General features: G+C 42.0%; 1 protein-coding gene and 1 long non-coding RNA gene across 11 annotated transcripts in view; both read left to right on the plus strand.

The window, feature by feature from the left end:
• Nucleotides 1-18,010, plus strand: part of SLC37A3 (solute carrier family 37 member 3) — a 77,006-nt gene extending 58,996 nt beyond the window's left edge. For 8 of the 9 annotated variants that reach the window (XM_074315284.1, XM_074315283.1, XM_074315282.1 and 5 more), the window contains 6 exons: nt 417-558; nt 1,908-2,009; nt 2,592-2,639; nt 3,623-3,774; nt 7,292-7,357; nt 8,608-9,997. In XM_074315284.1, coding sequence (XP_074171385.1) covers nt 417-558; nt 1,908-2,009; nt 2,592-2,639; nt 3,623-3,774; nt 7,292-7,357; nt 8,608-8,700 — 603 coding nt within the window. In that variant the 3' untranslated portion in view covers nt 8,701-9,997. Of the gene's footprint in view, nt 1-416; nt 559-1,907; nt 2,010-2,591; nt 2,640-3,622; nt 3,775-7,291; nt 7,358-8,607; nt 9,998-17,914 lie in introns of those variants that run through there. The other variant, XM_074315286.1, reaches the window with a different exon arrangement.
• A 2,031-nt stretch (nt 18,011-20,041) lies between these two features.
• Nucleotides 20,042-24,513, plus strand: part of LOC141567579 (uncharacterized) — a 33,753-nt gene continuing 29,281 nt past the window's right edge. For both annotated transcript variants that reach the window (XR_012490345.1, XR_012490343.1), the window contains exon 1: nt 20,042-20,586. This is a non-coding gene — a long non-coding RNA (uncharacterized LOC141567579). The remainder of the gene's footprint in view (nt 20,587-24,513) is intronic.

A 24,513-nucleotide genomic window follows, 5' to 3' on the forward strand; every position in this document is an offset into this window, starting at 1 on the left:
ACGGGATTTATTTGCTTATGGTTAATGCTAACTAGTGGCATGAACATCTTTCGTATCTGTCTAAATAAAGAAATAGGAGTATGTGCCCTGCCTTATAGGTTCAAAACACTGGTTTGCTTCTACCAGAGAACTGAAAGGAGAAGAAACTGGAGACAATTAGGAAATGGTCAAGTGTGTTTTCTATTCCAAAGGCCTGCTGTACATGCCTCTCTGTAAGCTAATGCGGATAAAGAGAAGAGGGAGACTAGGTAAAGTGTGGCAAATGGGAATTTGTAGAAATGTTTAATTTTATAATCAGGTACTACGTACTGTTCGTCCCAAACTCCTCTATTTTGTTTTGCTGTTTAATTACCTTAAAAGCTGGGGTCACGCTCTGCTGTTCGTTCCTTATTAATAGTTGAATGTTTTCCTTGCAGTACTCACTGGCCTATGCCTGCTTGAAGTTAGTCAATTACTCCTTCTTCTTCTGGTTGCCTTTTTATCTGAGTAACAACTTTGGATGGAAGGAGGCTGAAGCTGACAAGCTGTCTATTTGGTACGATGTTGGAGGAATTATAGGTAATGCCCGTGATGCATCTTTTTCTATAATAGTTAGTCACTGGTAATGTTTTACTAGGTTATGAAATCTGGTATTATTTAAAGTTTCATTACTTATGCCACAGCCATTTTTCCTAAACTGTCCTGCCAGTAAATAGCCAGACTCTTTGGGGGGGAAAAGAAAGTTCCATAGAAAAGACAGCCTACGGCAGCCCTGTGACTTATAGGGTTCTTATTTCTCAGTTCTTTGTTGATGTATCAGTTCTGTGTGTTGTACTGTTTCCCTCTGTGATCTCTTTTAATGTAACCCTTTTGTACTTTTTCAGTAGTATCTTAGCTCTAAAGCCAACTGTTTGTCAGAGATTGTGAATGTGTTCGTTTTATCTACCTCTCACCTTTCTCATCACCTGCCAAAGAAGAGAAAATATTAGCTTACTGTATAGATTGTCAGGTCATAAGAGGCAGGAATAATAACAGGGATTAATTTTTGTGAGTATGTTGCAATTGCTTCATACGCAGCCGATTTTAATAGCAACTTTTTGTTATAGCTAGAAGTAGAAACAGGGAAGTAAGAAACTTTTAAAGAAGACAGCATACAGAACGCACTTTAGTGGGTGTGACTTATCTGGCTATGGCAAAACTTTAATATCCTTTCTGTATTGTTTACATTTAGAATTGTGGTAAGACTAAACTGCCCCAAGCCCATGAAAGCACCCAGCGTATCCTTAAGTAATGGACTATTATTGTATTTGAACTTGTCTGCCCTTGTGCTTAGCTCCAGAGCCATGGATGAGGTTGCCGGCTTTAGACCTGACCATACTGCTGTGTATTGCTAGCTGATGAGGATGTAGCCGATACATCCCATAGCCACTTAGAACTCACAATGGAACTGTGTTGCCTGCAGGATTCTTATCACTTCTTTTTAAATATCCTGACCTCTAAGTTCCCAAACCGTAATTGCTGCATTTAATTTTAGTGATTTATTTATTGGTCACTACTTATAGCCTGTAAACCATATCCTTAATCATATTTTTATATAAAAAGCAGAAAAATTAGGAAAAGCCATTAGAGCTGGTTTGAGAAGGGAAAAATAGCAAGGGACAGTGGGTGGTTTTAATGATTTTCCCTTTTCCCTGTTTTGGCGTCTGATTTGTGGTGTCCTGTTCAATCAGCCATCATAATGATTAACAGTCAGGTAATGTTAAAAGGAAATGACAGAGGAAACTTTGTAGGAGAGTCAGCCATTGTTTTGGATAGGTCAGTGTTAGGATCCTGATAGCAGGTGGGGGTACATGATGAGTAAATTTCAGGTAACCGAGCTGAATTATAAATGATTTGGACTGTGATGCACGTGCCCTTTGTGCTTAAAGGTGGAACTTTGCAAGGCTTCATCTCTGATGTATTACAGAAGAGAGCACCGGTGTTAGCTCTAAGTCTGCTTCTGGCAGTCGCGTCCCTCGTTGGATACAGTCGTGAGTATTCCCTTGCAATTACATTGTTTTCATGGTATTTCAGGCCTTTTCCCTTGAGTGAGTGATCAACCCTGGGGAGATCCTTGAGGCCAGCTAAAAGGCATGATATGGGATATTTGTACTGTCCTGGAGATGCCTGGTAAAAGTATCATCACATAGTTTTATTTGTGTTGGGAAGGAAACTGGCATCTCTTTGGCTTTGTTGGTTTGTTTAAAAGCTTGCTTGGGAGTGTATATGCTTTGTTTGAAGGTAGGCTCCAGAGGGACAGCATTAGAGCCAATAAAACAATAAAAGGGAAAAGGTTTCAAAAGAGGAAAGATGGTAATTAGTAGGTTTGGTGTATGTCCCTTAAGATGCTGCTGAGATGGGAGTAGAGTTTTTCTGAAACTCTTAGAAGTCTCATTAGCTTGAGCACCAGCAAGAGGCAGACATTACAAATAAAAGTTTGGTGGTGCATCCCTCTGTTGTCTCAGGGCGTGATCAGTGAGGTCACAGAGACCCAGATCTTTGTGTACTGTTCAGTGGAGGCACATGTAATGTCCTTTAAAGTCAGCATGCTGTTTCTGTGTCTTTCCTCACAGGCTCTCCAAACGATAAGTCCATTAATGCACTTCTGATGGCTGTCACAGGTACGGCATCGGGCTCTGTTTCACTGTACTCTTTCCTCTACACGTGAAAAGGGAGAAAGGAAACTGCTTTCTCCCCCAGTGTGAGTTATACTAAAACCTTAATTACGAAGAACTCACGTGGTCAAAGGAAAGACGCCTCCTCCAGATTCCATTTCTCTGCCATTATGTGACCAGGATCAGTCCCTTTTGATAGATACTTCCTAACATTTTCAATTGCTGCCCCAACTTCTCGTATCACTTCTGGAAGTGGCTTAGGAAGATGCCACATTGGAAACCAGTTCAAAAAGTCCGATATAGCTAGTTCTTTCTCCGGTGTTGGAATTGGTCAGTGCTTCTTCACTTCAGCCCCAGGGGAAGCAATGAGTGAAGTTAGAAAAATTCCTTATTTTTAAACTTTAGATCCTACTCAGCATAGTGAGAGCTGCTCATGCTCCATGAGGCTCACGGAACTGATTCCCACCAACTCCTGTGAACAGATTCACACGGGCCAACTCCTGCCTGATCCTTGGATAGCGTCCTAAGAGCAGGGGCAGATAGAGCCACCTGCACCGTGTAAATAGCTTTTTCTCTCCTCTCTCCTTTTTCCAATATGTTTTGTTGAATGTGGTGGTTAAATGCTCCGTGATGCACCTCTGCTGTAATGGAATCTGACAAGCTAGTACAATTAGTTATTGATCAATGAGTGAGTGCACACGTCACGGATCAGAAGGCTGTGTGTTCACTACGTTTTCTATATCCTTGGTTTCTATAAAATATACTGGAGTATCACGTCATTCAAGAAGGGATTTCAAAGTGGATTGTAACTAGTTGAGACATGATAATATCTGGGAGAGTTTTCATTTTTACTGGTTATTTTTACCCTTTTTCCATTTCTCTCCGACATCCTGATGAAAATCATGGAAGAAGAGTTTGCTTTCTTTTATAATTTGTAGTGGTGTTATGAATAGTGTTTTAACAAGGACCTGTTTTGTTTATGGCTTCAGGATTTTTTATTGGTGGACCTTCTAATATGATTAGCTCTGCTATTTCTGCGGACCTGGGTCGCCAAGAGCTGATCCAAGGGAGCAGTGAGGCTTTGGCGACCGTCACCGGAATTGTTGATGGAACTGGGAGCATTGGAGCTGCGGTGGGCCAGGTGAGAGAGCGGGAGAGGGGTTGAAATTGAGTATTAAGTAGTCACTGATGGAAGGATGTACATCTGCCCCGGGCCACAGTAGGTGGCGCTCTTGGGCTGTAGTACATACAGTACTGAAAGCCTGGGGTTTTGAGTCTTCTCCTGTCCAACTGATGTGACCTCATATGGAAGGTCTCTCTATATTTTTATTCCTCCTTTCCACTTTCACTTCCAGATTCTTCCTGTCTGGAAATAAGCTAACACCTCATCAGAGCTCCTTCAGCCCCAGCCCTGGCGCTCTGTGAGGCCGAGACACACGCTTCTCATTATCCCCCACCTGACGTGCACACAATACCAGACACACGTACACACACTTGTCACATGGCTCCCCACCAGGAGCTGCCATGGACTCTGCAGCTGCTCTGAGGCGCTTTCTCGGCTCCCTACAAGTGTGTCTCAAAGGGCAGTTCATAAATGTCTGATATCGGAATCACCTGGGCTGTTCATTAAACTCCAGAACATTAAGCTTACTGCAGACTTGGCGAGGTACAGCCCGGGGGTCTGCATTTCAACAAGCCTTCCTGGTGACTCTTGGCACTCCACAGTTGAGATCTCAGCTACGGTTGGCCTACTGTAGGTAGTTAGAGCTGTTCAGATCAATCTCTTGTGCTTCAGTTCAGCCTTATCCCAGAAAGGCAGCTCTCGTCTGGGACGGTCATGAGTCGTGCGTCTCCTAGGTCAGTGAGTGCTAATTTTGCAAAAATCAGGAGTTGAGAGAGTCATCCGCATGGATAAAATGGTTGAAACTAGGGCAGCGATGAGATGTTTAATGGGGAAAGAGAATATAGGCAAAACCCCAGGGGCTGCCCAGTGGTCAGAGAAACAGGAAGCCAGGATTTGAGGTGTTAGTAAGATCATAGATGTAGGGAGTTCAGGAGAAAGAGCATGGAAGGCAGAAGGCTTGTAGTTTTGACAGTGAGGTCATTGATGGCCTTGAAGGTTGCTGTTTGCTTGCTTAGCGGGGGTGGAGAATTACTAGCGGTTAATGAGAGAGCAAGCACTGAGGAAAAGGTCCCATCTTAATACTCATCGCTGCCATGTGTTATGTATTTGTGTGTTAACGGCTGTCCCCCCCACTACAGTGTAAGCTTCCTGAGGGCAGCATTTTGTTTGTTTCTGCCACTGCTTTCGCCCCAGTACCAAGAATGGCGCCTGGCACACAGTTGGCTTCCAGATACTTGCTGAGTGGTTGTAGAACGCATGGTTGATAGGATTGACGTGCTTAGCATGTTTGATTATGAGACGAAAGGGGAAAAGAAAAACTTAGCGAAGGTAGGAGAAGTTGCTTACTTGATCATGCTCTGGAGTAGGAACCAAAAATGCTGTTGGCCACCCGTTCAGATGTCTTCAAATGAGCGTGGTAGGGAGTGACCATCAGGCATCCTTTTCTGAACTTACTGTAGTTTAAGTTATTCTTCCTCACTGATGTTTTCTGCATTAATCAAATGGGTGGGTTATAATGAACATTTCAAGGAGTTTACCTTTATTTAGAATGTCTCACCTACCAGTGTTCAGATCCCTAACCATGAACTTGGGTGAGGATTCGACTGACGTGTGGTTTGGGACGCAGGATCAGGAATCAATCATTGTAAACTTTACTCATTCCCCTTCCGTGTTGATCTTTGAGTGATTTCCCATTGCCTCAGGTCTGAAACTTTAAACTCTATGACTTAATATTAAAAACTCTTATCAGCCTTGTCCCCAGCCACTCCCCCAACTCACCCTGAATAACTTTGTTCCTCCCACCTTTCTTTGACTTCCCAAGAAAAAAAATTGTTCCTGCTGGTTTCCATAGCAAGTTGGTGCATGCCTCTAATAGAAAGAACACTTGTCACAGGGTCTCACATTTACTGGTTTATTTGTCCACTGCACCAGACTCAGCATTCCTCTTCACCTTCTTGTTCTCAGTGCTTAGTATGTTTTTGACAAATAGCAGTGGCTCAGTAAGATTCAATTGCAGTATCTACCTAAGAAAAATGAGATTAAATGTCCACATACACACTTGTACACAAATGTTTATAACTGGATTATTCATAACAGCTATGAAGTAGAAACAGTCCAAATGTCCATCAACTGATGAATGGATAAATAAAATGGATATTCACATAACAGTATTACTTGGAAGTTAAAGAGGAATGAAGGATTGACACACACTATAACCTGGATGAACCTCAAAAATTTTACGCTAAGTGAAAGAAGCCAGTCACAAAAGACCACATATTGTATGTGATTTCATTCATATGAGAGATCCAGAATAGGGAAATTTATAGCGAAAGAAATTAGATTAGTGGTTACCTAGGGTTGCATGGGTCTGGGGAGTGACAACTAATGGGTACAACGTTTCTTTGGTGGTTTAAAATTAGAAGATGGTCTAAAATTAGATTATGATAGTTGCATAACTGTAAGTATACTAAAAACCATTGAGTTGTACACTTCAAGTGGGTGAACTTTATGTTATGTAAATTATAAATACATCAATGAAGCTGTTAAAAAGAAAGAAAAATATTATCCAGTGTTCACTGCGTTATTCATAATAGCCAAAAGGTGGAAACAACTCAAGTGTCCATCAGTAGATGAATGGGTCAACAACATGTATATGTATGTGTACCATGGCATAATTCTTAGCCATGACAAGGAGTGAAGTTCTGGTACATGCTACAACGTGGTTGAAGTGTAGAAACATTATGCTGAATGAAGTAAGCCAGACACAAAAGGACAAATACGTGTGATTCCACTTAACATGAAATATCCAGAACAGACAAATTCAGAAACAGAAAGCAGATTAGAGGTTACCAGAGACTGGGGAGAGGGGGTGAAGGGGAGTGACTGCTTCACAGGTGCAGAGGTTCTGTTTGGGGTGATGCAAAATTTTGGAAATAGATGGTGGTGATGCTTGTGTAACATTAGGAATGTAGTTGGTGCTGTTGAGTTGTACACCGAAAAGTGGCAAATTTTATGTTATGTATTTTACCATAATAAAAAATAAAATGGGTTAAATGCTGTTGGATCCTTTTCAGTATTGAAAGTAAAAGAATATGCTGTAGAATGTTAAAGTCATACATAACCCTGTGAGAAAACAGCATAATTAAAAAATGATTGGTATACTTAAACTATTTTCGAAAGCATCAATTATAGTACTTTTCATTGGAAAAAAGAAGGGTTAAATGGAAGTGACTTGAGTATGTTCATCTTCCTCTCTTAATAACAAAGTAAATAGATGTAAATAAACCTTCTGAACTCATATCTTCTGTTACGCAGTTTTTGTACTTGGACTCTGCCTGCTTACAAAATGGAGGCCATTAGTAATAAAGCTTAAATAGGAACGGGCATGTGAAAGACCTTTGTAAACTGCAAAATGTTATACAAATCCTAACTCCCTTCTTATTTTCTAGAAGAGCCACATTTAATCTACTTGTTAGCTACTTCATTTTATTAATTTGTAAAGGATTATATTGTAATGGCTTTTTCTCCTTTTTAGTATTTAGTGTCTTTGATCCAGGACAACCTAGGATGGATGTGGGTTTTCTACTTTTTCATTCTCATGGTAAGTGTGTGCTCCCCCGCCCCCCACTTTTTAACTAGTAGGTTTTCTTATTAATTTAGTTCAAAGCATTGACTTAAATCACTTCTTAAACCAGCAAAATTGCTGATTGCTTTTAAAGACCCTTTTGTGAAAAGTAAAATTTTATTAGTCTAAGACACATTGCTTTTCAAGGAGAGAAAGGGCCCTTAGTTTGCCCTTGACCTGAGTCTAATGAGTATTGTCATTTATAATTCCAGAAAAAATGACACGAGACTTATTTAAAGTATCACCAGCCATTAATCAGGGTCCTCTTCCAGGGCAGTCTCTGTCTGTTAAATACAATTTGGGATTTCTGAAGGAAGGTACAGTGTGTGTCAAGCCCCGTAGGGTTAAACCAGAAGCACCGCTGTAATTGACAGTGTGGTGTGCCCGTTCCAAACAGAACCTTGAGTCTCTTGAGAAAATAACTGTTGTGCCTTAGGTGTCCTTGGCTGGAATTTTTGTACTTTCCGGGAAATAGCCAGCATAGAATAAGGCCTTGTGCTTTAAAACGTTGCTCTGTTGATTAAGCCTCTGACATACTCTGTCACGTGATCCGTGAGATGGCGTGCAAGACTCTCTACTGGAGAGAGTCCAGGGACAGCTTCACCCACCTGGGGGTGCGTCCAGTATCCTGTCCCTAAACCGAGGGCACCCTAATTGGAGGCAGCCTCAGTCGTCCCAAGTCCAGACATGACAGTCTTGTCCAAGGACTCATGACGCTAGTTGGGCACCTGCAGTTCCCCGGTGCTGCCCGAGGCTTCCGTACTCCGCTGCACAAAGGCTGCGTTCTTCTGCCCGACTGCCTTCTAGCTTCTAAGGACGTTCCCTCCTGGGTCATGTAACTCTGTTCCACTTCTGCCATCCATGCTAAGTAGAGGGAAATTGCTCCTGACGAACCTGCTGTTATGATCATACTAGAAATTGTAGTAGAAAGAAACTGGATCTGTCATAAGAAACTGTTTAGTCTGAGCACCAGATCAATTTTCTGTTCCACCTCTAGCAAATTATTTAATTTGTGTTCTTTTTTTTTGTTTTTTGAGACTGTAATATAACATTAAGTATTTTGTAATATTAACTGTAATTTTCAAAACGTCTTCTAATTCATTGAAGATTAAGCTTTGTACAAAGTTAAAATGAATATAATTTTCAAATTCATTAAATTATAAACAGTGCTCCAACAGAATTAACAAAATTGTTACTGCACATTTAATGCTTTTTTCTCTTCACAGACAAGTTGTACAATTCTATTTATTTCACCATTAATAGTGAGGGAAATATGCTCTCTTATACAAAGACGACAAGCTCACATATTGAGTGAGTGACTGGTGCCCACAAAAGAACAAGAATGTTAGGAGACACATCAGGACTATTACTGCTTTTAATTCATCCTATTTTGGGGTTGTCTTAAGAACTCCAACATAACCTCAGATTGCCGAGCCTCTTTCAACAGTCTCGGCCACCTGAGATGCCGACCGGAGTGGAGGCTGGGCTGATTTGCTACACTACAGGAATTATCGCCGAAGATTTTTGTTGTTGTTGTTTCATGAATGTACAAATGGCCTATGAATCTGCCATTGTCTTTGTTTGTCCCTTTCACCTTAAATGCTATATTGTATATTGGACTTGGACCCTTGTTCTCCAGCCTGGAAAGCTGAGTGACCATGAGGCAGCCAAGCATGTTTATATCAAGGATGGGCTCCACGAATAGAAAGGCCTGTTGCATTTTGCTTTGATAATGAGTTTGCAGAGAGCGGCTCCTCTTTGAAACGTCAAATCCTGATAAAGTGCCCAAGCTGAACCCAGCATAAGCCAGCCTTGGACCAAGAACGCCTTTGTAACCAATGGTGGGAAAAATTCCACAGCGTGTTGATTGGCTGTCGCTCTGCATCTGATCTAAAGTGGTTCAGGTCCAGAAGCAGAAATATCTTCCAAGTATTGTCAACGTGTTCTCTTCCATCTTCGTTCTAAATTGATTCTGACTCCTGGAAGTATTTAGTCATCCTTTCAAGGACCATAAGGTTTATCAGTTGTCGTGAACATTCCACCGTGTAACCCACAGCTGAAGTACCCAACCCCAGAATGTGCTGTCTGGGACCTTTAGGATCCACGAGGAAGCTAAGCTGCGGCAGCCCTGTTCTCAGAGGCTCTTTCTGTGTCACAGCCGGATTCCTGGAGTTGCCTCAGCAGAAGACAAGAATTAGAGAAAAAGGAAAGACCTTTTGTCCTAGTAAGCGTTAGGTGTGTGCTAGTACTGAATCCCGTTAATGGGTTACTAGGGCCGGAGGGCTGTCTAGGAATCTATTCTTTAGAAGTTTGTAGATTACACATCTTCGTGGCTATGAATTCTATACCAGTTGTCAATATGTTAAGGTCATTTTGTACATGTACTTTAAATTATGTAAGCAAACTAGGGGGGACGTGCAATTTTGAGGGCTGCCTAATTTGCATTGGGTTAGGGAATATTTTTCAAGCTTCTGCTTTTTACTCTGAAATGTACGTTTGTGAATTGTTGATGTTATTTAATCAAGCAGATTTCCAATCAGTTAATTAATTGCTCATGACTGACAGAAAGGGAAACTGAAACGCAGGAAGGGTAAATAAACTGACTTTTATAATAAAGATCTGTCCATCTGGTTATTGAAATACATATGCTGAGCTCCGCGTTTTTGAATGTGATTCACGCCATATGCTTTCCTGCTATTGAGTGTTCCCTAGTGACCACTCATTGACCACAGCGTTGCCAGACTGTACAGCTCCCCTTTTGGGTGCTGGGATGGCCCCATTTCTGTTACGTTCTGGAAAGCCTTCCCTTCTCCTTGTGTACGATTCTGCCAAGTTTTGATGAGTTGCCTGGTTGTAATTTAAGAATCATCTGTAGATGAACCCCATTTTGGTTATTTAACCTCTTTCTGACCTTTGGCGGAGTCTCCTCTCCCCCAACATGGTTGGCAGGGTCACTTCTTTCCAACACTGATCATTGTTTTCTTACCAAGGTCAACCTGAGCTCTCTGTAGCCCCCAAGCTGTACCTGAAATGAAATTAATAAATAAGATAATTGCTCAGCACTGAAGGAAATTATATGTTGCACGATGGCTATATTTCTTTATTGCTCTAGTTCTGACAATCTGCCTAAGAATTAGCTTTAAAGAACTCCTAAGAGTTAACTTCACGTTCTTTACTGATTTTCTTCCCCCTTGAGGAGAAGGCAGTAGTGAGGCGCCTTTGGAAATGGAAATGCATTCTTCTCTGACAGCTTGATCTCTGATGCTGCCTCGGTTGAAATTAAACGCTCTGACCGGTCCTTTCTTGTCCTACATTTTCTCTTCTCCCTCCGTACAGTTTCAAAGGAAGAAAGGCCTCTCCCGCTTCCCGCTCGTTCTGACCTTTCCTGCTTCCTGGAGGATGGGAGTCCCACTGTCAGCATTCATGCAGGAAATGTCTGAGGGCCCTCTGCGTGCGGCGTGGTGTTCAGGGGGATGGAGGATGCAGGATGCTCTCATGCACTTTCCCTTCTCCTTTAAAACCCCCAGAAGTCCTCGCTGCTTCCCATACAAGTGACTGATAAATGAAGCCTTTTCTTATCCTTACTACCGTGTTTCCCCGAAAATAAGACCTAGCCAACATTCAGCTCTAATGCGTCTTTTGGAGCAAAAATTAATATAAGACCCAGCGTTTAATATATATTATATTTATACCTGGTCTTATATAAGACCCAGTCATATAGTAAAGTAAGACCAGGTCTTATATTAATTTTTGCTCCAAAAGACGCATTAGAGCTGATTGGCTAGATCTTATTTTCAGGGAAACACAGTAGTTCTTCTGACTCAACGTTTATCTTTTCATGACCAAATCCTCTGCGTTGGTATCTGCTGCCTTCCTGGCTGCACCGGGAACTTCCTCCTCCACTAGCTAAGTAACTGTAGGCCTGTGTGCCCAGGGCAGTCCTGCTGTATGCCTGATGATCTGACATAGTTATCAGCACGGCCCTTTGCTCTTCAAGTGTCCCAGATGGGAAACCTTATCCTTAATCTCTGACCTCTTATTTCATCCCCCAACAGAAGGTCATAGAATTGGGAGATCTTTTTTTGACATTTTTTATCTTTCTTAATCCTTCTCTTGCACTTGACACTGGCAACCACTTCCTCTTTCCCAAGGGTTTCTTCCTTCTCAGTTTCTATGGCATTTTAACTTTTTGAATCTCTTTACCTCCTATCCCTTTTACTGGGTTCTCTGCTCACCCTTTCCTAGTTTTATTTCTACAATAGGTGTCACCTTTCCCGGTGGAGCTGCTCTTATAATCTACCAATAGCGCTGTTAAATACTTAGTGAATAAAGAAACCGTAACGAGGTGTGGTATCAGTTTGTTAAATACTGTCTCGTGAATCTCAAGGGAAATGGACTCAGCTTTTGTAACCAAAACCCCCATCTCGTCTCCACACAGACCATTCTGCCAATTGCCTACATGAATGGTTTTCAAGTTTTCTAAGTCATAAACCCTTTTGAGAATCTGAAAGGCATTTACTCGCTCCCTAGATCAAAATACACCTATGAACAAACATTTGAAATTTATTACAGGGTATTCATGGGCCCAAACTTGAAGCCCATCCTTGGACCAGAAAATTAGAACCTTGATGAGAGAATCAAGTGGTACCTGGTGTGAGGTTTGCCCCAGGCCAGTGTACATCTGCTTCTTTACTGAATCTCCCACTGCCTCGGCATGAACCTTCTGAAGTCAGACTGGTCAGCTTACTGTTGCTACAAACGGCAGTGTGTATACGTATCTTCTTAAAAATAGAAAATTAAAGTTTTTTTCAGGAAGCACCTGTTTATTGTATTAAATTAAAAAAATATGTAATTGTGATAAAATACATATAACATAAAATTTACCATCTTCACCATTTTAAATGTACAGTTGAGTAATGTTAAGTATATTCACGTTGTGGTGCATACCTTCTTGTCGATTCACACTTCTCATCTGTAATACCCCCCCTTTTTTTTAAATTGGAGAATATTGGGGAAGAGTGTGTTTCTCCAGGGCCCATCAGCTCCAAGTTGTTGTCCTTCAATCTAGTTGTGGAGGGCGCAGCTCAGTTCCAAGTCCAGTCGCCGTTTTCAGTTTTCAATCTTAGTTGCAGGGGGCACAGCCCACCATCCCATATGGGAATTGAACCGGCAACCTTTTTGAGAGCTCACACTCTAACCAACTGAGCCATCCTGGGCTGCCCCTCCAGTAGCTCAGCGGCAGCTCGTTGTCTTCAATCTAGTTGTGGAGGGCGCAGCTCACTGGCCCAAGTGGGAATCGAACCGGCAACCCTGTTACTCTGTCACTCAAAGCTTGCGCGCTCTAACCAACTGAGCCATCCGGCCGCCCCTGTAATACCTCTTTTTAACTCTCACCTTCCTGAATCTTAATTTTCCTTCAAGCCTTCCTCACAGCATTACTTATTGGTGCTTTGCTGTTCCTGTCTTACCTATTTTTATGTTTAACTCCCCAGGGGGAGTGTTGCTCTTTTTCTCCAGTGCCTAGTTCCTTGCATGGTTGGTGCTAAGTAAATGTTGATTGTGTTAGAAGGAAAATAAGAGTAGAAAGTGGGCAATGCAGGCTGAGGCTCCCTGACACTGTAAATGTCCCTTCACCTTGCATAACATATGACACTGCTTCCTGCAGTAAAAGGCCAGGTTATCTGGGTGGCTGGCTGGACTGCATTATCCTCTCCTCAGCTCTCCCAGAATGCTAAGCAACAGTGAAAGGTGAACTTTTTGCTCCATTACAAATCCCATGTTGTTCAAGCGGTTGTCTCTCTCTTTTTAAAAAATTTATTTTTCAATTACAGTTGACATTCAATATTGTATTAGTTTTAGGTGTACAGCATAGTGGTTAGACATTTATATAACTTATGAAGTGATCCCCCCCGCCTGATACCAGACATAGTTATGACAATATTATTGACGATGTTCCCTATGCTGTACTTTACATTCCCACGACTATTTTGTAACTCTGCTTCTTAATCCCTTCACCTTTTTCACCCAGCCCCTGAACCCCCCAACCCCAATCTGGCAACCATCAGTTTTTTTCTCTGTATCTATGAGTTTGTTTCTGTTTTGTTTGTTTTTTAGATTTCACGTATAAATGAAATCATACGGCATTTGTCTTTCTCTTTTTGACTTATTTCACTTAGCATAATACCCTCTAGGTCCATCCATGTTGTTGCAGATGGTAAGATTTCATTCTTTTTTATAGCCAAGTAATATTCAATTGTATAAATGTACCACCACCTCTTCTTCATCCAATTGTCTATTAATAGGCACTTAGGTTGCTTCCATAGCTTGGCTACTGTATATGAAATGTCCTTTTTTATCTCGTTATAGCCTTTGTTTTAAAGTCTATTTTGCCTGGTATAAGTATTGCTACCCCAAATTGTTGGGTTTTTTTTAGGGAGGGCGCAGCTCACAGTGGCCCATGCAGGGATTGAACTGGCAACTTCAATGCTACCAGCACCACGCTCTAACCAACTGAGCTAACCGGCCACCGCCCACCACTCCAGCTTTTTTTTTTTAATTTCCATTTTCATGAAATATCTTTTTCCATCCCTTTACTTTCAGTCTGTGTGTGTTTTTCGATCTGAAGTGGATCTCTTGTAGGCAGCGTATGCAAGGGTCTTGTTTTCTCCATTCAGGCACCCTTTGCCTTTTGATTGGAGCGTTTAATCCGTTTACATTGAAAGTAATTATTGATAGGCTTGTAGTTATTGACATTATATGATTCATATTTTGATTTTTTTTCCCTTCTTCTTCTTAAAGAAGCCCTTCTAAGCCTGTCTGGGAAGCTCTTTATCTGTCCTTTGATTCTAAATGATAGCTTTGCTGGGTAGAGTAATCTTGGTTGAGTTCCTTGCTTTTCGTCTCCTGGAATATTTCGTGCCAGTCCCTCTGGTCTGCAGTTTCTGTTGAGAAATCAGCTGAGAAATGAGCTCTCTTATGGGAGCTCCCTTGCAAGTAACTAACTGCTTTTTTTCCTTGCTACTTTTTTTTTTTTCTTTAAGTCCCCAGGAATTTACTGGGGAACAGTATGTACTTCCAGGACTTTTTTCCAAGTCAAGTTGTTATCCTTTCAATCTTAGTTGTGGAGGATGCCCGTTCAGCTTCAAGTTGTCCTTTCAGTCGTAGTTGTGGAGGGTGCAGCTCAGCTCCAGGTCCAGTTGCCGTTGCTAGTAGTAGGGGGTGCAGCCCACCATCCCTTGCAGGAGTGGAACCCGGAGGACGCGCTCTAACCAACTGAGCCATCCGGGAGCTCAGTGGCTGCTCAGCTCAAGGTGCTGTGTTCAATCTTAGTTGCAGGGGGCGCTGCCCACCATCCCTTGCGGGACTTGAGGAGTTGAACCAGCAACCTTGTGGTTGAGAGCCCACTGGCCCATGTGGGACTCGAACCGGCAGCCTTTGGAGTTAGGAGCATGGAGCTCCAACCGCCTGATCCACCGGGCCGGCCCCCTTTTCTTGCTACTTTTAAGATCCTCTTTGTCTTTAACCTCTGGCATTTTAATTATGATGTGTTTCAGGGAGGGCCTCTTTTCAGGACTCTGCGTCAAGCTGCTGTCTTTATTCCCATTGCATGTTTTTTCCTGGACCATCCCTCTTCCTTCTGCTGTCATTCCAATTCTATTCATCCCTCTCACCCCCTGATGTCCCACCTCCATGGAGCTTTTCCTGATTACCCTGCTCCAAATGTTCTTTCCTTCCCCAGGCTGATTGATTTTACTGCCTTATTTTGCTCTCTGGTTGTTTCTGGATACACTGCCATTTCCTCAGTTAAATTGTGAGCATCAAAGAGTCAGCTCCATGTCCAAGGACGCAGCAGTCATTTAATCAAGACAGCAGATTTACCTTCCCATGTGGCCTCTTGTATTTTTAGATTCAGGTTCATCGTCCTTTTGCTTTTCCTTAAATGCCCTGATCATTTCTGGTGACTAAATTTATTTCAGCATATATCCAGAATAAATTAGATTAAATATGAAATACCGATGTTGACATATGTGAACATAGATGATATCAGTCACTTAAATGGTCATCTATGTGTAAGCATGTTTTTTGTAACTTTCATATGTGACTGTTATACATAACTAGATGTTATATGTAACTATGTCACGTAAGTATCACACGCACATACATGTATACATACATCTCAAGTCTAATACTTGGAAAGGAATTTTGTACCCAGTGGTGTGGCCTTGCCATCATCACTAATATAATACTTCATATGTGCACGCCTCTTTAACAAGTGCCATCCTATTTGCTACTCTCTCTGTCCCGTAGATGTGAGAACAGGCTCAGAGGTTAAGTGGTCTGCCCAGGGCCACACCATCTAGTAAGTGACAGAACCAGGACTAAGCTACGACCCAGGCCTTTTGACTTCACGGTTTTCCCCACTAGGCCCTGTGGCCTCTTCTCATTTCACTTAATCTTACCCTAGGCTGCTCTCCTCTTTCCGGGGGCCAGAGTCTGGGAGGGTGAACAGGCCTGTCAGACGCCCCGAGGCTTTGTGTGAAAACGGCCTTTCTCACCTGCTGGTTGAGTGAGGCCCCAGAGCCCCTCAGAGCTGCCCTTGCACCCACACCTGCGCCTCTCACTGCAGTGCCTTCTGCTCCGGGTTTTCCCTTTTAAAAAACACCTCTTCCCTCTTTTCTGGTCCTGGCTGAGGCTCAGGAGGATTCTGCCCCCTAAGAAACTTACATTGTCTTCCCTTCCCTCCTTCCGGGCACCTGGCTAGTGGAGGTGGGATTATTTCATGCGCCCACCTTAGCCTGGTCTGTCTCTTTCCTCTTTACCAATGTCCCTGCCTCTTCTTTCCCTTTTCTCTTTTAGTTTCTTTTTAACAATTTTCTTGTTTATTTTTTCCTTGCCTTCCCCTCCCCGCCCCCACGCTTCTGTCTAGTGACTGTTGAATTCACTTCGAAATGAGGGTCTTGCTTCTAAAATGTCGTTAGTCAGCTTTTTACTGCCCTTTGATTAAAGAAATAATTTGTTTTGCCCTTGTAGAAATTATATCAAAAGTAGCAAAATCCCTTGAAACTATTTTAAATTTCCTTTATCATAAAAAAGTTGTCATCCCATAACTTCATCGAAGCTAATAAAAGGGCCACCCTGTTCGGTGGGAATGTTGTGGATTTTAATGGGATAAGTGTATTGAGGTAAAACCTTACATTTGAGAACTTCAAAGGCCTTCACCTTGTTTAATGGTTATTATTATGCCCTAAAGAGTGACATCAGGATACCAGAGTCCTAGATTTTGTGTGGGTGTGTGCATTTGCTTCTTTATTTAGCGTTTTGTTTGTTTTCCTAGCCTCACCATAGAAACTTACAGGAACGTAACAGTTTTGCAGTTGATTCCCATTAAAAATGGTGCCTAAGGAATAGCACACACACAGCTTGCCTTTGTTTCATGGTATGAAGATGTTAATGGACTCATAAAGGAAAGAACCACCACTCTGGAGCCAGGAGGGTAGGGCTGGGAGGGGGAAGCAGCAGAGAGATCCTTCCCCAAATGCTCCATAGCCATGAAATAGGTTTTATCATTGTTTGCACAACTAGCTGGATTCACATAGAACATGATTCAGTGAACAAGCTTTTGGAGGAATGCAAGTGCTGCGTACCTTGTTTCCCCGAAAATAAGACCTAACCGGAAAATAAGCCCTAGCATGATTCTTCGGGATGACATCCCCTGAACATAAGTCCTAATGCGTCCTTTTGGAGCACAACTTAAGACCCGGTCTTATTTTCGGGGAAACTGGGTAGTCACCCAGTCATTGAACAGAACTTTTGAGAAACAAGCCTGTGTCATGACTGACGGAAAGGTCCCTCATTAAGTTAAAACAAGAGCAAAGCCCCCGAATACACCCCCACCCCTGTTCTCTGCCATGACTTATTTACTGGCTGGTGAAACAGCCTCTGGATCAAGGGATGGGTTGGTTTAGAGTAGAACCTTTTGGAGAAAAGACGAGCGAGAGTGGTCCATAGGAATGACACATTGCTGCCCACATCCGTCTACTCTTTGGCTCAGCCTGTGTAACTTCTTACCAGCTCATTTAATGCTGCAGGATTGTGGTGGTTCTAATAGAGAAGAGATTTTTTCACATTTGTGTTTGCCTCCTACTCCTTCCTGCCTCCCAAAGAAAGCTCCCAAGTAACCCCTTTTCCGTATCTCTGGCCGCATGTCCCTCCTGATCAGCAGGGGGAGACAAAGTTCCAAAGACTTTGCCTGCTGCACTTTTCAGCACCAGAAGTGCCTCATGTTCTTTATTTCATTATTACTTTGTATCTATTTAAAAACCCTCCTGGCTAGTTATTCTCTCTTATTCTCAGTTCCCTCTGCCCCCTGGCTCCTCTCACCACTGATGACTGATGACAACCTGTTTTAACAAAACAGATCTAGATTGTCTGGAGTTTCTCTACTTGGACAGTTCTCTGTCTTTCAGAGGAATAAATGTCACTCTAAATCCCACTCCCTTTGATTAGTTTCTCTCCATCTTTTTTCTTCTTCAGTTCTTAAACTGTACAGACGTCTCAATTGAGATCTTCGACTATCCCCTCTCCGCCTTACTACTGCCGTCCCTTCTACGATGAAAAGTGAACAAGTTCTCCAAATGGATGGCCTACCTGTGCAAGCCTGGATGGTCTGCCCAGCAAACCCAGAGGTCTACCCAGCAAACCCGGGTGATCTACCCATGAAAACTTCTTTTTCCTTGTTCACCAACCATTCCTTCCCTAATCTGGACTCCAGCTTTGAATTATGGAGGTCAGAGTCTAACGGAGCTTGTTCTTCCTCCTCCCTGGTGTATGAATTCCTGTATGTCATCGTAACAGCTAGTCACAACGTGGATCTGTACTTGGAAATGAACTCTTTCAGAGACAGAGCACACTCTCCCTTGTGAGGCCATGCCGTTGTGGAAAAAGCTCTAATTGTTAGAAAATTTGTGCACATACTGAGTGGAAATCTCCTTATAATTACTTCCATTGGTCCTAATTCTTCCTTCCAAAGGAATGATGTATATTTTCTCTTGGTATATTTGAAGACCATGTCCGTCTCTCCCTTTCAGCTTTTTAGGCTTCTGATCATAAATTTTTATTGAAACTCTTCCCCCCGCTATTGATTTCTAATCAAGTCTGGGAGTCCTGTTCTTTACTGTTGAAGTTGTTGACTACCTTGTCATTGTTTGACCTTGATTTCCCCTTTCCCTTCTAATCCTCAATCCCAAGAAAACTCTCTGGACAAAATTGTTTCATCGTCTGTATTCCTGAGACTGTTGTTCTTACTCTATTTTCAGACTTGTCTTCATCCTGTCTACAAAACTCTAGATAAAGTCAGGATTACCTTCTAATCATTTTGAGAAATCCCCTCCTAGGGTGCCTGGTAAGTGGAAGGTAGAACTTAGTTAATGCTTAGTTTTCTCTATTCTAGTTCCAGTGCTTCCTTTAGAAAGTTCACTTTTCATATTTACCCCAAACCTACAGACGACTGCCAAATATTTATCTCTAGTCTCAATTTGTTACTCATTTTCTAATCTTAAATTGCCTGGAGATCCCTAGGATGTCCTGCCTGCAACACAATTTAATATACCTCATTCTCTCACCCAGTCACTGCAAACCCACTACCCAAGCTGCTTGAAATGTCTTCGAGTGACCTTTGGCATCTAGGCATATTTGGATGTTGTTTTTGTTTGTTGGTTGGTTTGTTTGTTTTAAGGAGGGCACAGCTCACAGTGGCCCATGCGGGGTTCGAACTGGCAAACTAGGTGCTACCAGCACCACGCTCTAACCCACTGAGCTAACCAGCCACCCCCATATTTAGCTTCTTATTGGTTAAGTAGCTCTCTCTCATTACTGGACCATGAGTCCTGGACTTCGGCATAATTCTCACATTTTCTGGGTTCTCTTTAACTGTCAGTGGCAACACCATCTGTTCCCCCACGCTCACAGCCTTCAGGGTCACTTTTGACACATCTTTTCCCTTTTTGTCGTCAGCCTCCAGTTGTTGCTGATTCGTTCTTTCTTGCTTTCCCCATTCATCTCTCATTTTGATTTCTAAGCCACTTCCTCTTCGCAGCCTTATTTTTGGTGTTTCTCCTTCCAGTCTTGCCCTGCTCCTGTCTGCCCCATGCTCCACTCTTAGAATAATCTTGTTAAACAGTATTTTTATGGTATTCTTCTCCTGGTGAGATATTATGGCTGACTCTTGTTTACTGAGTTAATTTTGAGATCTTGCATCATGAACCCTTATCTCTAGCTATAAAATCTGGGAGACCAGAGATCTCATTGTAAACAGTGGCGACACGTCTCTTCCACTGATGTCTTGTTTGTGATAGTATTAAACACCCTCTTCCTTTGTCTCTTTTTTAAAAAATAATAACTTTCTTGAGATATCACTTACACATACCATGCAAGTCACCCAATTAAAGTGTGAAGTGGTTTTGGGGATATTCACAGAGTGGTGCATCTATCACTACTATCTAATTTTAGAACATTGTCATCACCCCCAAAAGAAACCCCATACCCACCAGCAGTCACTCTATTCTCCTCTCAACCCAGCTCCTGATTTATATCTTGTAACTGATTTATATCTTGTCACTGTGCATTTGCCTATTCTGGACTTTCATATAAATGGAATCGTATAATATGTGGTCTTTTGTGATTGGCTTCGTTCACTGTAGCATAATGTTTTCAAGGCTGTTCTAACTGGGTTTTCTTAGATTCTGCATTTGTTTATTTGGCATCCATTCATCAGAGGGTCAACTGTATTAACTACATGTTTTTATTTTCTCATTTAGACGCTCTGGCATTTGTGACCTCGCTGACCGGGACAGAGACTGCCCCACCCAGGGCTATCCAATTATTAGAGCTAGACAGGGACTTACCCTGGAGCACACTTTTCCTGTGCAATGACCCCCACCCCAACCAAACTTCTTTATCAAACTCTCACACACAAAGCCAATATTCGCCGTGGCCTAAATCAACCCAGAAACAGGTACCAGACAACTCGGACTAGCCCCTTCCCAGAGCCCACCAGTTACTCAGACCAGCCGTCCTGACCCTGTCCTGCCTTGCCTTTCCTGCAGAAAACACAATACAGGCTCTGGCTTGCTGCTTCTGCCTCCAGACTCCAACTGCAGCTTCCCTGTGGTCCTGTGTGGCGGTGCTGGGCCCTCCTCTCAGGAACTGTAAGTAACAAAAATCTGCTTTCAGTGGCATTGACCTGTCCGGGTCATCACCCAGTCACCTCCATAAATTAAAATCCTGCAAGCACAATACAGAAAAAAAGGCTCATTTGTGTTGTAGTATATATCAGTTCTTCCTTATTGTGACTGAATTGTATGTGTAGACCACATCTTGTTTATTCGCTTATTAGTTGATAGACATTTGGGTTATTCCTACTTTTTGGCTGTTATGAATCATGCTGCAATGAATATTTGTGTACAGGTTTTTGTGTGGCTATATGTTTTCAGGTCTCTTGGGTATACAGGTATCCCCCGCTTTCCAGAAGTTTGCGTTAGGCTACTTTGCTTTTACCAAAGACAATATGGTAACAGCTTTTTTTGTAAAAGCGAAAATTCTGTTTGGATTTCTTTTGGTTACCAGAAACAGGTATTAATGTATGTCTTTCATAAAAGCAAAGTGGTGTAACACGAACTTTATAAGATATCTTTGCCAAATCCAAGGTCATGAAGATTGACTCCTAAGTTTTCTTCTAAGACTTTTATTGTTTTAGCTCTTACCTTTCGGTGTATGATTTCTTTTGAGTTAACTTTGTATGTCGTATTAGGTAGGAGTGCAAGTTCATTGTTTTGCATGTGGATATCCAGTTGTCCCAGCATCATTTGTTGAAAAGACAGTGAGTTCCCCATTGAATTGTCTTGGCACGCTTGTCAAAGATCAAGGTCACATAAATGTAAGGGTTTATTTCTGAACTTTTAATTCTATTTCATTGATCTATATGTCTATATGGATCTATATGTCTGTCCTTATGCCACTACCATAGAGTTTTGATTATCCTATGTCTGTAGTAAGTTTTGAAATCAGGAAGTATGAGTCCTCCAACTTTGTTTTTTCTTTTTTCAATTTTGATTTGGTGATTCTGGGCCCCTTGCATTTCCACATGAATTTTAGACTCAATTTATTAATTTCTGCAAAAAAAATAAAAAAGGCAGCTGGAATTTTGAAAGGGATCATGTTGACTCTGTAGATCAATTTGGGGAGTAATGTCATCTTAACAATATTAGACCTTCCGGTCCATAAATATGGGAGGTCTTTCCATTTATCGAGATCTTTACTTTCTTTCAATGATGTTTCATAGTTTTCAGTATACAAGTCCTGTACTTCTTTTGTTATATTTATTCCTAAGTATTTTTTTTATCTTTTTGCTACTATTGTAAATGGAATTGTTTGTTTCATTTCATATTGTTCATTGCTAGTATATAGAGATACAATTGATTTTTGTATATTGACCTTATTTCCTTGCAACCCAGCTGAACTTGTTTATTGTTCTAATAATTCCTTTGTGGATTCCTTAGGGTTTTTTATATGTGTGATCACCTCATCTGGAACTAGAGATAGTTTACGTCTTCCTTTCCTGTCTAGATGCCTTTATTTCTTGCCTAATTTCCCTAGTTAGAACCTCCAGTACAATGTTGAATAGAAGTGATGAGAGTGGCCATTTTTGTTTTGCTCCTGAACTAAGGAAGAAAGCGTCCAGTCTTTCACTGTTAAGTATGATGTTAACTGTGGGTTTTTCATAGATGGCCTTTTGCTTTTTTGTCATCCTACACTATCTTGTTTCTTTGTTTACCCTCTGACTTTATAGTATAGTGGAAGGAATGTGAACCTCAGAATTAGACTTGCGTTTGAATTGATTGTTTTATTAATTCTACCAGGAAATGTTGAGTATCAGATACCAGTATATAAAAGAAAACCCCGGCCCCCAAACTACTGCTAATTCAGTGAGACCGTCATATGGATTAAATATTGTAGTGTGAGGGGGGTATGGCCAGGGTAATTGAGTACAGAAAATGGGCCCCTGGGAAGATTAGTACAACTTGAAGCTATGATCCCTGATTTGCTCTTGAAAAACTGTAGGAGATAGTCTTGAAAGAGAGGAAACCTGCAGACATGGGAAGGTGCTGGATTCTGTGAACCACAGGTAAGTGTGTGAGGCTGGAGCGTGTAGTGCTTACAACTGAGGGGCCAACATCCTACAGAGTCAGTGGAACATCTTATCAAGGGCCTTGCAAGCTTCTGAAGGCTTTGTGAGAACCAGATTTGTGTTAGAACACTTGGGTGGTAGGGAAGGATGGGTGAGACCATGAGATAGGAGGTTATTGCCTAAGCAGGGAAGAATTGCAGACCTAAAGTAAGGTTGGAAGAAGAGAATAGAGTCAAAGAAGATTTGAAGGTAGAATTAACAAGTCATGTTGCAATAGACTGTGAGAAGTGAAGGAGATGGGCTTGGAGAGAATGACTCTTGGGTTTCAGATGTGGGCATCTGGGTTGTTTGGTGGACTAACAGATTCAGTTTTCTCATCCGTAAAGTGGAAGAAATACTTCACAGATAACAATATATGCAAATCTCGGAGCACAACAATATGGTTGGGACTTGATAAAAACTCATTCTTTTTGCTTTCCCCCATTTTGTTTCTGTTTCTTCCATTCTTTAAATGTAGGTCTTCATTTTGTTAGTTCCACCTTCAGAATGCGTTTCTTTGCTGTGTTCCACTGTCCCCCATGTGGCTAACTCCCAGCTCTCCCTCCACCCTGATCTCTCCCGTAAGTATTTTCGTCTGTGTTCTGGGCATTTACAGGGCCTCTCAGCACTCACAAGGGAGAACCACCCACCAAATCTCTTCCTCCTCCTCATAAGCCTGTTAATGGCACTGTCATTTTCTCAGTCTTGCTGACTTAAAAATCACTTTTTCTAGTTAAAAAAGACATGTATATCTCTGGTGGTTTCTAGTTGTCCAGAGTTGTTTTGATGTCTTTCTCTCCCTCTCTCATTTCCTCACAGCCAGTGAAAATTCAGTCTGTTTCATCACATCCATAATATTGTCCACACCTTTTCTATCTCCATTGTTACCGCCTGGTTCAGACCTTTGTTACTCCCACCTGACATAAAACCCTAGTTCTCCACCTCTGATTTCTTTCCCTTTTGCTCCATCCTGCAGGCCATTGCCAGACTGGGCTTGTGGAGACTCTGATGTGATCATGAGTCTCACCCAGTCGAGGGGCTTCAGTGAGTCTCCACATGCACTGGGTCAAGCCCAGGCTTGTAAGTTTGTCATTTACAGGACGGCCTGTCCAAACCCAAGGTGCCTCTCCAGTTTTCCCTCCCCACATTCTTGTAGAAAAATGAGACAGTTTCCTGTACCTTTGTATCACCTCTGTCTCCCCTGTGGGAACCGTACTTGTTCTCCAAGGCTCAGTTCATGAATCCTGCCTGACTTTCATCAAACCAGGTAAATCTCCTTCCTCGTATCCTGTAGGACTCTGTGCTTACTTAAACTGATTTGTGTACATATCTTACCTCTTCTGCTAGATTTCATCTCCTGACGGTGCTTCCTTCATCACTGTAGCCCCCCAGATGCCTTCCTCATATTCAGTAAATATTTGTTAATGGAATGTCCTCCACTTCTCATCTTCTTGAAGCATGACTTTTGCTTTTCCAATTACCCGTCCTCAAGGGTCTGTGACACTGATAGTGAGAGGATGAGGGATGGCTGAGTTTCCCCCGTGGATCCTCTTGCAGTTTAATACAGAGTAGTAAGAAGATATTACAAAGGCACATTCTTATTTAAATTCCTGGTATCTGAGTCCAACAGCATTTGGTGGGCTCGACATAGTCTATACAGCACTTAACTCTTTATATGGCCTGCATGGGTGCAGGTCATCACGGACTGTATGGGAGCTGGATAGACTGAGAAATTAACTATACACTTAGGCAGAGCTATGGGTACCAGTGCTTTTCCTTGTAGAATCTAAAACTTAAACTTACGTGCTTCTTGGGTGTTTCCAGTCCAAATAAATAGCCAGGTGACTCATTTGGGTAATTCCACAAGGTATGCCCTGCCCTCCCCTGGAATGGCTTCTTAGCAACGCCA

This window comes from Rhinolophus sinicus, linkage group LG11 (assembly GCF_036562045.2).
Source record: "Rhinolophus sinicus isolate RSC01 linkage group LG11, ASM3656204v1, whole genome shotgun sequence".
NCBI classification, from domain to species: Eukaryota; Metazoa; Chordata; class Mammalia; order Chiroptera; family Rhinolophidae; genus Rhinolophus; species Rhinolophus sinicus.